The sequence below is a fragment of the Mustela erminea genome, chromosome 11 (assembly GCF_009829155.1).
Source record: "Mustela erminea isolate mMusErm1 chromosome 11, mMusErm1.Pri, whole genome shotgun sequence".
NCBI lineage: Eukaryota > Metazoa > Chordata > Mammalia > Carnivora > Mustelidae > Mustela > Mustela erminea.
In genome coordinates this window covers 80,900,622-80,915,286 of record NC_045624.1, presented here as the reverse complement: position 1 = coordinate 80,915,286, position 14,665 = coordinate 80,900,622, and the positions used below count along the sequence as shown (strand labels likewise).

The window sequence follows — 14,665 nt, the reverse complement described above, 5'->3', positions numbered from 1 at the left end:
CCTGATTTTTATATGACTGAGGACTGTAGATTTGGCCATAAAATGTTATCTACAAATATACATCAAGAGTATTTCTTTTTTAAACTTGGTAAACCAGACTCCTGGGTGGCTCTGTTGGTTACACATCTACCTTTGGCTCAGGCCATGATCCTGGGGTCCTAGGACTGAGCCCCACGTCAAGCTCCCTTCTTCTCCTGCTGCCCCACCCCTGCTCCTGCTTGCTCTCTCTCAAATAAATAACTAAAATCTTAAGAAAAATAACTTGGTAAACCATAGTCTATCATCATTGCCTTTAAATATGCTTTATAATCATAATAAATAAGTACAAGTCTTAATAAAAATTTTAAATAATTTAATAATTTGTTCAAGAATCAATTAACATAGTTAAAAAGAAATATAATAAGTATATTCAACAGTAATGTTTTCAAATCCATAGATGTTTCATAATAGCACTGTAAGGAATTAGTCTTAAATATAAAAACACAAATAGGATAAGATTTGCTACACAAAACATAGCAGTCATTCCAGCACACAATAAAACTGCTTTCAGAAAGCATAAACTTATAAAATTCATTTCTCGTACATAAGCAGACTATGATAATGAAAACATTTTCCTCTGATGGTGTTTTGTTTTTGTTTTTGTTTTTGTTTTCTGATATTAGGAAAGTTTAAATATTTAGCTGTTAGATAAATTCTTACTTAAGAAAGTAATTGTGAGCCTGACGATTCACAGACCCAATAATTCACAGCCCCAATAATGTATTATTTCATGTTATTAAAAAAAAAAACATAATTGTGCAATGCAATATACTAGTACTATTTTGTATACATTTTTGGGTTTTTTGCATATATTTTTTCTATATTGGAAGAAGAGATCCTCCTCACTATCACTGCACTTTTGTTTTCTGTTTTTTAATTTTATTTTTTCAGTGTTCCAAGATTTATTATGTACCACACCCAGTGCTCCGTGCAATCCATGCCCTCCACAATACCCACCACCATCTCACCTATCTCCCCATCTCCCTCCCTTCTAAACCCCTCAGTTTGTTTCTCAAAGTCCACAGTCTCTCATGGTTCATCTCCTCCTCCAATTTCCCCCAATTCACTTTTTCCTTTCTTTCTCCATGCCCTGATGTCCTCTATGCCCTTTTATTTGAATAAAAGCTATAATATATATATTTTTTTCCTTCTTAGTAAACTTTTTATTTTAGACTAGATTTAATTTATAAGAAAGTTATAAGTTGGTACAGAGAGTTCTCATATACCACACAGTTTTCCCTACTTTTAATATTTAATGACATTAAAATGATAGATTTTTTGTAACTATTGAGCCATACTGATGCATTATTAACCGAAGACAATAGTTTGGCCTTCATGGTCTCAGAAATATCTTTAGTTGTTAACCTAATATCCTTTTTTGTATTCTAGGATTCCACATTTTACATTATATTTAGTTGTCATGTTTGCTAAGACTCTTCTAAATGTTGCAGTTTTTAGACTTGCTTATTTGATGACCTTGTCAGTTTTGAGGAAAATTGATCAAGTATTTATTTTGAACATTTAAAAAAAGATTTATTTATTTAAGGAGACAGGGGCAGCGGGAGAAAAAGAATCTCAAGCAGACTCCCCTAAAGGGCACAAAGCCTGACATGGAGCTTGATCCCACTATCCCATGAACTTGAAATCATGACCTGAGCCAAAATCAAGAGAGGGGTGTTTAACCAACTGAGCCCTCCATGCACCCCAGGCAAGTTTGTTTTTTGGGGTTTTTGTTTTGTTTTGCTTTGTTTAATGTCCGTTGGTTGGGTTTGTCTGATATTTACCTCATGATTAGATATGGGCTATAGATTTTTAAGAGAAAGACATGAGGTTTCTTTTAGCACTTCATTACTTGCTAGTTAAAGATATTCCAGCCTCATCTTGTTCTTTTCTTGTCCCAGGCATCCTGGAATCATCAGTGTCTCCAAGGGAACTTTATTTGTTTTACAGTTGAAAAGTAAGCAGAAGATAGATAAGAAATAGATGCCAAGGGTGCTTTTGTTATATGTGAATTTAAACATAATTTCCATGTGTTTGAAGGGGATTTATATATACTTTTTTTTTTTTTTTTTTTTTTTAGAAATCTTAACGTATTTTGTTCATTGCTTAAGTTTTTTGGTCCTTAGTATTTTAGTTTCCAGAATTTTTATATATTAAAAATATTTTCTTGGGGTGCCTGGGTGGCTTAGTGTGTTAAAGCCTCTGCCTTCGGCTCAGGTCATGATCTCAAGTCCTGGGTTCGAGACCCGCATTAGGCTCTCTGCTCAGCGGGGAGCCTGCTTCTCACCCTCTCTCTGCCTCCCTTTCTGCCTACTTGTGATCTCTGTCAAATAAATGAACAAAATCTTTAAAAAAATTTTTTCTCTTTATCTACAATATGCATTTCAACACTTATTTCCAAATTTGTCATTTGTCATTTGTCTTTTTATTTAGATATGGGTTTTGGAGGTACCTGGGTGGCTCAGTTGGTTAAGCATCTCACTCGATTTTGGCTAAGGTCATGATTTCAGGGTCATGAGATCAAGCCCAGTGTTGGGCTCTGCAGTGGGCATGGAACATGCTTAAGATTCTCTGTCTCCCTCTCTCTCTGATCCCCACCAACCCCCATCTTGCTCCTGCTCTCTCTCATGTTTTTTTTCTCACTAAAAAAATAAATAAAGATAAATGAATGAATAAATAAATATATATAATATTATGTAATATTATATATATAATATATATATTATATATATATATATGGTGTATGAGTGTGCACAAGCATTTGTCTTGGTAAGCTTTTAATGTAGTTTATCGTTTTTGTTTTTATTTTTTCTTTTACTGCCTCTAGACTTTGAACATTAATTAAAATGCTTTTCACCATATTAAGTTAAAAAGGGATTCTTCCAGGTTTACTTCTAGTATCTCTATGGTTTCCTTTTGTACATTCAGATATCTTATACATTTGGAGTTTATTTAGAGGTATACTATAAGGCATGGATTTAATTTTATCTTTTATAATTTTATCCATTATTATACTTTAAGAAAAGTTCATTTTTCATCTGATGTTACATAGTGCCACATTTTTAATATAACAAATCTTTGGAAGGGGTCTGTTTCTGTCCTCTCTGTTTTTTCCACTTGTCAATTTATTCATTGCACTAGAACTAAAGTCTTACTTAACAAGCTGTTTATAAAATGTTTTAATATTTGATAAGGTTAATTACCTGTAATCACCCTTACTTTTCAAGATTTTCCATAGTATACTTACATGTTTATTCTTCCAAGAGAACTACAGAATCAGTTTGTTTGGTATCAGAAGACTTATGGATCTATTTATTATCACATTACATTTACAAATTAGTTTAGGTATGGGTGCCTGGGTGGCTCAGTCTGTTGAGCATCTGGCTCCTGATTTTGGCTCAGGTCATGATCTAAGGATCTGAGATCAAGGTCCAGGTCAGCTCCATGCTGAGAGCATAGAGCCTGCTTAAGATTCTCTCTCTCTCACTATCCCTCTACATTACCCTGCTAGCACTCTCTCTCTAAAAATTAATTAATTAATTAATATTAGCTTAGGTAGAATTGATGTATTTATGATGTTGATTTCTCATAGCAAGAACAAGGGATGCTTTGTCACGTTAAAGTACAATTTGGGGGCTTTCAGTGGTGATTTTAAGATTTTATTACATAGATTTTGCACATGCTTTCTAAATTTATATCTACTTTTATCAGTTTTGTTGCTATTATATAATTTTCCCCTTAACTAAATCTTCAAATTCATATATGAATGTTATCTTAGTGAATTTTTTATTACTTGACTTCAGTTTTCAAAGTATATTACTATTACATCATTTGCATAAATAAATAACTTTGGCTTTTTTACCAATAAACATGCTTTCTTATTTATATGGAATTTCTTATTTATATGGAATATTTCTTATTTATATGGAATATCTTATTTATATGGAATATCTTCTTATTTATATGGCTTTTTTTACCAATAAATATGCTTTCTTATTTATATGGAATATTTATATGCTTTCTTATTTATATGGAATATCTTAAATATTCTTATTTAATACAGTATTAAAGAGGAATATGTTAACCTCTGTTAACTTATATTTTACAATGTTAATGAGTAAAGACAGTATACATTCTAGCTTTCCTTTTTAACTTCCTAAGAAATTCTATAATGTTTCCCCATCAACTATAAGGGATAAATGCTTTTGTGTATGTGGGCATGTCTATGTGTCTATATGTGTATATGTTATAATGTGAATATATTTTTAAGGCAGTCTCTGTCTCTCTGTTTATATATAGAGAGATATAAATCTGGATAGATGATAGATAGATAGATAGATAGATAGATAGATATAGATAGATGATAGATAGATAGATAGATAGATAGATAGATAGATATAGATAGATGATAGATAGATAGATAGATAGATATGTGTGTATAGTGTGTGTATTCCAGAAATGCTTATTTGGGTACTTTTATGAGAAAGGAGTGAATTTTGTTACAGGAATTTCAAAATTTATTGACATTTATTATATGATCATTTTTCTTAGATCTAAGATGAATTGTGTTAATGGGTTTCTAAAACGGAATCATTTTTTTCTTAGACTAAACTCTGTTCAATCATTATGTATTATATTTTAAGTTGCTTTATTAGACTATTTACTCAAATTTCATTTAAAATTTTTATATTCATGGGCGCCTGGGTGGCTCAGTGGGTTAAGCCGCTGCCTTCGGCTCAGGTCATGATCTCAGGGTCCTGGGATCGAGTCCCGCATCGGGCTCTCTGCTCAGCAGGGAGCCTGCTTCCCTCTCTCTCTCTCTGCCTGCCTCTCCATCTACTTGTGATTTCTCTCTGTCAAATAAATAAATTAAAAAAAATTAAAATTTTTATATTCACAAATGAGATAAGTTTACTTTTTTCCTATGTTACCTTAGTCATGTTCAGGTACTAATATTGTAATATCATCACTACTGATGGAAGTTTAACTGTATTTTTGAGCTACATATCAGTATATGTAGCATTGAAATTAACTGGTCTGTGAATGCATCTAGGGAGCGTATTTTTTTAAAATTTTTAAAATTTATTTTCAGCATAACAGTATTCATTGTTTTTGTACCACACCCAGTGCGCCATGCAATCCATGCCCTCTATAATACCCACCACCTGGTACCCTGGTACCCCGCCCCTTCAAAACCCTCAGATTGTTTTTCAGAGTCCATAGTCTCTTATGGTTCACCTCCCCTTCCAATTTCCCCCAACTTAGGGAGAGTATTTTTTGATGAAACGATTTCATTAATAAATTTCCATATTTCTTCTGTAAGAATAGGTCTAATTCTTTGACTAATTTAATTGATCCAGTGATAATTTAATTCAAATAATTTTAGTTTTCCTAGTAAATTATTTATTTCATTTTTATTTTCAAAGTTTCTTACATGAGGTTATACAAAATAGTCTTTTATGTCTTCTAATTTTCTTGTTTCAATGGTTATTTCCCCTTTGATAATTATTATTTTAAGTTTTTGTCCTTTCTTTTTTTCTTGAGTCAACTAGCTGGTGATTATCTATTTTGTTAATTTTTTTCAAAGAACCATCATTTTGCTTTATTCATTAATTTTACCATTATTAGTTACAGACCTTACTAATATCTGCTTTATCTTGGTTTTCCTTTTTTTTTTTTTTTTTTTATTTCCAGCATAACAGTATTCATTATTTTTGCACCACACCCCGTGCTCCATGCAATCCGTGTCCTCTATAATACCCACCACCTGGTACCCCAACCTCCCACCCCCCGTCCCTTCAAAACCCTCAGATTGTTTTTCAAGGTCCATAGTCTCTCATGGTTCACCTCCCCTTCCAATTTCCCCCAACTCCCTTCTCCACTCTAAGTCCCCATGTCCTCCATGCTATTTGTTATGCTCCACAAATAAGTGAAACCATATGATAATTGACTCTCTCTGCTTGACTTATTTCACTCAGCATAATCTCTTCCAGTCCCGTCCATGTTGCTACAAAAGTTGGGTATTCATCCTTTCTGATGGAGGCATAATACTCTATCCCCAGGGGTACAGGTCTGTGAATCACCAGGTTTACACACTTCACAGCACTCACCAAAGCACATACCATCCCCAATGTCCATAATCCCACCCCCTTCTCCCAAACCCCCTCCCCCCAGCAACCCTCAGTTTGTTTTGTGGTTTTCCTTTTTATACTGCTTTTAATTTACTTTTTTTCCCCAACTCAAAGTTTGAAATTTCATTCACTTTCTTATTATTAATGATATTGATATAACTATTTAAAGCTATGAATTGCATTCCATTTACTACCCTAAGTATTTATGATATCATTTGATAAATTATGTTTTAAAAGCTTTTTTAAAGAAAGTCTGTAATTTCAGTTTTCATTTTTAATAGTTATTTGATATTCAGTTGGAAGACTATTCATATATATGCTAATTCAGATGTTGCAAGATTTAGGAAAATCATTTCTAACTCATCAGTCTAAGTGTTTATATGGAGAAGTATAAGAGCAACATACTTTCTTGTTCACGTGTGTGTATGTGCACGTGTGCATACATATCACATATTTAACAATGCATACCATTAGCTTGGCAGTATCACACAATGGCATCACCATTAAAATTTGATAGCTTTATGTTGGATTAGCTAACAGTGTCTCTTAAGTGGATGTCTTCATTTTTTATTTGCCCCACAAAACCTAGCACATTGTTGCATGTATCAGGTATAATACATTGTTTAAAAAATATAATATATTGTCAAAAGTAATAGAAAGCTCATTGTAAGGAAGGTTGTATTTAATCCCAGCTGTGCTAATTTGAGAATTTAGGCAAGTTATCCAAATTTCATAAAACTGATTTCTTCATCTATTAATTTCTAGATTTACTAGATAAGCAATAGCATTGGCTTAACTTGTACAATCTAAAATTCTCATATTCTATTACCTGATTCTTTGGTAAGTGATATTTATGTACATAAAAGCATCTTAATATATGTAAGAATCTTATTAAACAATTGATCTAATTTGCCTCTATCTCAAATTATCAACTCATGTTTAAATGAATAAGACAGGGACAAAGAAGATCCAGGTGGTACTAAACCTCCTTTAAACATTGGTTTCAGGGCACCTGGGTGGCTCCATGAGTTAAAGCCTCTGCCTTTGGCTCAGGTCATGATCTCAGGGTCCTAGGTTCAAGCCCTGCATTGGGCTCTCTGCTCAGCAGGGAGCCTGCTTCCCTTCCTCTCTCTCTGCCTGCCTCTCTGCCTACTTGTGATCTCTGTCAAATAAATAAGTAAAATCTTAAAAAAAAATAAACATTGGTTTCAACTTTTTTTCTAACCAACCTTTAAAATCTGCCAAAGAACAGTGAAATTAACTGAAGAGAGACTCAAACTCTCTTCCCTCTACAACTTTTAACAGCTGCTCATGAAAAATGGCACTGCAGAAAAAGTTAAAGGATGGAAGAAGTTTGTATAGAATAATAAATCTATGAAATGGAGCTTTAAATTTGGCTTGGGCTTTTTAGGATGATTTATGACTAACCATGATCATCATAATTAAATTTATGGCCAAGAATATGATTATTTAAAAATCATAACCCTCAATTCATTATATACTAATAAATGCCCAGATTCCAACATCATCATTAACCTTTGACAAATGATTTCTTTTTTAAACCTATCTCAATCTACTTTTCTCTACTGCTGCTCCCTGAAACGATGATCTTCAATGGCATCTATGTTTCCCAGTACAATGGTGATTTATCCCAAACCCCACTGCTATACATCATCTCTGCTGCTGACCCCCACGTCCACATCACTCTCCTCTCTTTCCTGAAATCCTGAAACAGTCACACAATGAATTCTCCTGTTTGGGAGAAGTTGTCAAAAGTTCAAAAATTATGGCTATTTTCCATAATACACCCAGAGTCATCCTGTTAAAACTTAAACCAAACAGATCATCTAATTTATCTTTTTGGAACCATACAATGGTTCTCTGAAAGAGAGTTCCTTCTCTTTCAGAATAAAAATGTAACTCCTTCCAATTCCTCTAAGGAGTATGCAATTTTAGTCCAACCCTTCTCTAACCACATCCCCTGTGACTCTACCCCTTGCTCTGTACCAGCCACAGTGATGTGACTCTACCCTTTGCTCTGTAAGGGCAGTGATGTGCTTGCTATCTCTTTACCTTTCAAGCACTGTCCCGCCTCATACCATTTGCATTTGCAAGTTTCCTCTACCTCAAATGCTGTTTACAAGTTATATGCACTTGGCACATGCTGCTTCTTCCAGGTCCTCCTTAAGTGTTCCCTTGGTATGTCAGATCTTCCCATACCATTAAAATATGAAATAACACCCTGTCCTCTAACCCTGGGACATTTTTCTCTCTGGCACTCACCGCAAACTAACTCATTCCCACTTCTATTTTGCTTGTTTTGTTCCTGTTTTCTGTTTGCTGGAGTTTCTGGAGTTCCACGGGAGTCAGAGAATTTTGTTGTGTTTACTAGTATATCCCCAGTGTCTAAAACAGAGCCTGACACTAGTATAAGCTCAAATAAATAAGTGAGTGTTGAGGAAAAGAATGTATAAAAGAAATGCAACTTCAGACTTGGTGATTTTGTTTGAGAACTAGCAAAACTAGTGCAACAAGAAGTAGGTCTCTCTTGAGGCATTTCCCCTGAATTTAATCGTGCCCACCCTGCAAAATGTCAGCTATTACCTTGTCCACTTGACACATCACATTTTGGAATTTGGGAGCAGTAGCCAACTCGGATGTTTGGATCAGTGGTAAAACACCAGGGTGACTCAGCCCCATCTGGATTTCGGCAATAATTTTCTCTTAGGTCCCTATTGAGAATAAGCATATTAATGTAAATTGCCAGAGTTCTTACAAATGGTAAGTTAGCGCTATTAAATTTCTAGAATCCCAGAATGCATGCATGTTTATAAATAGAGTTCTAAGTTTTAGATTTAGGATAGTTACAACAATTTAGAATTCAGCATACACAACTGACATTGCCCACATTACTGAAATAATTAGTCAGATGTCAGATGTCAGTATTCTCTTCATTGCACAGGCCTGGAGTTCCACACAAACACTATTGCTTCATGAAAGGGAAAAAATAGTACCACTTCATTTTTCTCACTCATTCTCAACACTCAGACTCTCAACTATTACAATTTTTAAAAACTGGCCTATTATTTATTATGTTTTCATGACCCATATACAATGTAGAAACATCTATCTCTCTTTGCTGAAGAAAGGCTATTATGAATAACTGTTAACTATTCTCATTTAAAAATGGGAGTTCTACCTATCCAACATTTGATAAAAAAACCACAATAGCTATTTCTTCCTTGAATTCTGTACTTTTTTTTAACTTAATTTGCTGTATAGATTTCTTTGCCTTACAAAGTACTTCCTTATTGATTCACAAAAGTTATTTGAAATCTTTATAAATATTTCTATAAAATGAAGGCCTTTATAATACAGAAAACTTAACTGTAGAATAAATTGTCAATGTAATAAATGTATATCTTTTATTTTAGCAGTGATTTAATTAACACTGAACTTTTCAACAAGGAAAGAGTCTATACTAATATTCTCTATATGTAAAATAATTTTACCTTAACATAGGGTTCACATTAAATAAAATGTGAACTTCATTATTTACTCTTCTGAAAAATGTTCTTTAATTTGAAACAAGCGTGGGTTTTCTCCTCATAGACCCCTGGCTAGTAATTTAACAAAATTAATATTCAATATATTAGAAACTGCCTTATATATATCACTTAGGTCCAGTAAGAAGTACTACAATTTTATTAATACCCAAGGTCACCATTAGAAATGGAGAAATTTTTTAAGGAAGAAACTTGGGTTTTGCAGTAAAATCAACAAGTTAAGAGGTTATCTAGTCAAAATAGGTGCTGACACAAACTGTGTTATTTAAGATTATGAGAACAGTGATTGCCAATAGTTACAGCCACTGGACAGCCACTGCCAATAGTTACAACTCATATTAAAGTAATTACTTTTCTTATAAAATTATTAAATTATTAAGATAAAGATAATCTTTTATTTCTCTTAACTAATTTGCACTTACATTTTAAAAATTTATGATAGTATAAAATATGTGCATTGAGTTTTACATCAAGTTTACACAAGTTTGCTATTTTAGATGAATAATTGCTTAGTTAAATTCTCTTGAAAATGTGTACATATACAATTTTTTACTTGAGTATTATTACCAGTCATTAGAAATTAACAAAACATGTGAATGGCACTGACACTGTCTCCTCTGTTTGTCTTAACTAATCTTTTGTCATTTTCTTTGCTTTCTCTGCTTTGGTATTTATTTCTGAGGTGTGAAACACATGGGTCAGGAACAGAGAGAACTTCTATGAAGAATATGAGGGAAGCAAACTTACAATGACAAGTAAATAGGTCTTATTATAAAGTAATGAAAATATAATAACATGAATTATTTACTATCTGAGCAAATACATTGAATTGGCTAAAACAAACAAACAAAAAACACCTATAAAATATCTTCTCTCTCCAGTGGATAGGCCAACTAGTACTCATACTTCCCCATCTTGAAATGTTAAGCTCTCTTATTAAAAGCCAATTATATAAAGCCAATATATGTTATTTATAGGTGCTATTTCAGCAAAGCCACTATGAATGGCACGTGTGTTATAAGTTTCAAAAGCAATCATTTTATGTTCCTCATAACAAGGCGGACAATTTAAAAACACATGGCATCGTGGCTGTTCTGTGTAGCAAAAGTCAAGTGGTGAAAAAAAACAGCCATGGAGAAGGTACATAACAGCAATATAATTGATATTCAAGGGCAGTTTCTTTGGCTTGATTCATCTAAACAATTGGTTCACTTTCCCACTCTTTAAAGGAAATCTGAAACAGCAGAAAACATATTTAAAATTTTAAAAAATAATATTACTTCAAGGTCAAAAATGTATCAGTTTACATGTTGAGTGAAATCAAGGCATGCCTCTTCTTGTGCAAGAAAAAAAATATGTAATTTCCCTTAAAATTAATGTGAAATATTAAGAAGGCACTAATTTGAAACTTGCCTGGTTATCATTACCATTAATGATTTATTAAAGGCACCTGCAAAATCAAAGCTGTGATCAGAAAACTGGGGATGTGTTTCCCAAAATACAGTACATCAACCATCTGATTCAAAATTATCTAGAGTGTTCATTAAAATGGATATTTGGCCTCAGACCTAAGGAATCAAAATATCTGAGTGTATGAATCTGCCTTTTAACTCAACTTATCCCTAGACACACTACAGTTTAAGAATTACTAACACCAAAATTCGTTGAGTAACCATTCCACCTCATTTTCTGCAGAGTTTACTGAAATTTATATGTGCCTAATATACTCACTTGCACTTGAAATTTTCAGGAGTTATGTCATGCTGGTGAGGATACTGGGAATCCCAACGCTGACATGGAATTCCATTCCAAATAGTACTGATGGTGCCCCGGTAGCCTTCTCCTTGACCTTGAATGCATTCAGTTGTTTCCATAGGGACATCTGTGTCATTCATAGTACCATGAGCTATTGGTAAGAAAAAATATTAAACTTGAGTAAAATCTTTTAATTTGTCATTTACCTCTTAGTTTTTTTTTTTTTTTAAGATTTTATTTATTTATTTGACAGACAGAGATCACAGGTAGGCAGAGAGGCAGGCAGAGAGAGGAGGAAGCAGGCTCCCTGCGGAGCAGAGAGCCCGATGTGGGGCTCGATCCCAGGACCCTGGGATCACGACCTGAGCCGAAGGCAGAGGCTTTAACCCACTGAGCCACCCAGGCGCCCCTACCTCTTAGTTTTAATTTGCATACATATTACTAGGGTTTTCTGTCACATAGGTTTTTATAAAAATTGAGTAGAATTAAAATTCAAGTTATCATTATTGTTATCTCACTCAACCGAAAGGAATGAGTTACTATGGTGGACTCAACTATAGGATTTCTCTGCTCATGAAATAGAATGTTCTAGCTTGGCTTGACATAGACTAGTCTGAAAGAACATCATATGATAGCACTTAATATTTCCTAGATCTATCCACTCATTGATTAATATTAGACGTAAAATCTTTCTATCTATTAATGTTTTTCAAATGTGTTTTTTAATCACTTTTCTTACTTTAGAAATTGAAAAACATCTATTAAGTAATATAGTAACCACATAGGGAGATTAAAAGGTGCTATGCTGGGGCATCTGGGTGGCTCAGTCACTTAAACATCTTCCTTTGTCTCAGATCACAATTCCAGGGCCCTGGGATGGAGCCCCATGTCAGGTTTCCGGGTCAGCGAGAAGTCTCCTTCTCCCTCTGCCCCTTCCCCTGCTCATGTTCTCTCTCTACTTCTCTCTCAAATAAATAGATAAAATCTTTTAAGAAACTTAAAAAAATAAATAAAAAGCACTATGCTATATGTTTGGCCATAAAAAAGAAAGAAAGGGAAAATGTGACTAAAGAACAGGTTTTTTTAATCAATTTATCATTATTACCATCCCCATCCCAATTTTCTTTTCATTCAAACACTAAAATAGTATATTTTTGGAAAAATTCTTTAAAGCATTTTACTTCCGTGTGGCACTATAACTAATATATGCTAAATAGACAGTATTTCTTTTTGCATTTTAAGGTTATTTATTTATTTATTTATTTATTTGAGAGAGAGTGTGCTGGCGGGGGGGAGGGACAGAGTGGGAAGCAGGCTCCCTGCTGAGCAATGAGTCTGATGTGGGACTTGATTCTAGGACCTTAGGTTCATGGCCTTAGCTGAAGGCAGATGCTTAACTGATTGAGCCACCCAGGTGTCCTTAGACAGTATTTCTGAAATGACTCCACAGTTAATCCTAATGAGTTTGTTTAAAAACATATAAAAGTTGGTAATAGTATTATCCATGATTTTCCTCCAGTATGATAAATATATTCTAAGCTGGTGTCTTAATTTTTTAACCAATTTTTTAGTATTAAAAGAAATCAGCTGTTCCTAGGCAGAATTATCTCCTGTTTTTTTTTCCTAGTCCAAATACAATTCTTACCACATTTCATACAGATCAAAAAATCTCCATAACAAAGTAAGAAAAAATACAAACTTAAAATTTTACTACAACTTGGACTTTCTCTTTACTCTTTAATGTTTATCCAAACAAAATGTAACTGAAAACTTTCTGGAGCAACTAAAATTCATACACTTTCTCAAAACATACATAAAAATATTTATGATTCAATAGAGTAAAGTCAATGTAAACTCCCCAGTTACCTTTACAATCTAAATGGTCATTAAAGATGTCCCTGGATAAAACTCAAACTGACATACTCTAATACAATTTAGGATTTGAATAAATGCCTTTGATTCATCCATTTTGGAATTATATGTATCATTTCCCAAAAGAAGTCAGAATTAGACATGCCTTCAGAGGCTAGGGATGTCTATAAAAGTGTTCCATATTTAATAGTGTACGTTCATTTTAAATGGATCCTCAATTTCATTTAAATGTATTTCTTTCTGGAATGTGTGGCTGGCTCAGTTGGTTAAGTATCAAACTTTAATTTTCATTCAGGTCGTGATCTTATGGTCATGGAATTGAGCCCCACGTGGGACTCCCTGTGCAGTGGGGTGTCTTCTTGAGATTCTCTCTCCCTCTCCCTTTGCCCCTCCCTCTGCTCACATGTGTTCTCTTTCTAAAATAGATAGATAAATCTTTAAAACTAATGGATTAATGATTAATAAATTAATTAATTAATACATAAATACATACATACATAAATTTCTTACAAATAACTACTCTTTATGGGGCTTAATGTTTTATTTCATTAAATTCCATGAAAACTAAGTGGAACCTAAGTTTGGAGTTATTCTATGAAACAGTGGAAAAGAAAGAAGATTAATTAATGACCATGTCAACCACTGGAATATGTTGTATAAACAGACTTCCATATGTTGCCCTTAAAATAACTTTTCTTCAGTTCCATTTAAAATATATTTTTATCTTATATATCTACCGCAGGCAATGAAAATTTGGCCCAGAAATACCCTAAATTAAAAGGAACTTCAAATGGAGATAAGCAAAATGTCCAGAGAGTGATCCCAGAGTGGTCATTGACAGTTGATTTCTGAGAGTTAATATATGCTGATATTGGTAACATATCAATTCAGGAAGAACAAAATTTATTGGCCTGAAGAAATGGCTTGTATGAAAAACTTAGTTCTAGTTAATCAAGTCCTTTATTATTTTAATATTTAAGTTCTTAGATGAGGGGCTTCTGAGTGGCCCAATTCCTTAAACATCTGCCTTCGGCTTAGGTCATGATCCCAGAGTACTGGCATCAAGTCCCACAGCCTCTCCCTCTCCCTTTGCCCCTCCCCCTGCTCATGCGCTCTCTCTCTCTCTCTCTCTCTCAAATAAATACATAAAATCTGTAGAAAAATAAAATAAAGTTCTTAAATGAAATAGAAAGTAAGGTAGATTATACGGGTCCTCAGGAACTATATTTTGTCAAAAAAAATGCCACCAAGCTACTATATTTCTGATGGTTTAAGTTAACTGTAAATGATGTGAAGATACTG

The 14,665-nt window shown here is 33.5% G+C and overlaps 1 protein-coding gene across 4 annotated transcripts in view; it reads right to left on the bottom strand.

Moving 5' to 3' along the window:
- The window catches only part of HGF (hepatocyte growth factor), a 102,449-nt gene that overhangs the window by 48,298 nt on the left and 39,486 nt on the right, over positions 1-14,665 (bottom strand). For all 4 annotated transcript variants that reach the window (XM_032304975.1, XM_032304974.1, XM_032304977.1 and 1 more), the window contains 2 exons: positions 11,468-11,642; positions 8,775-8,902 (listed from right to left, as the gene is read on the bottom strand). In XM_032304975.1, the coding sequence (XP_032160866.1) occupies positions 8,775-8,902; positions 11,468-11,642 (303 nt within the window). The remainder of the gene's footprint in view (positions 1-8,774; positions 8,903-11,467; positions 11,643-14,665) is intronic.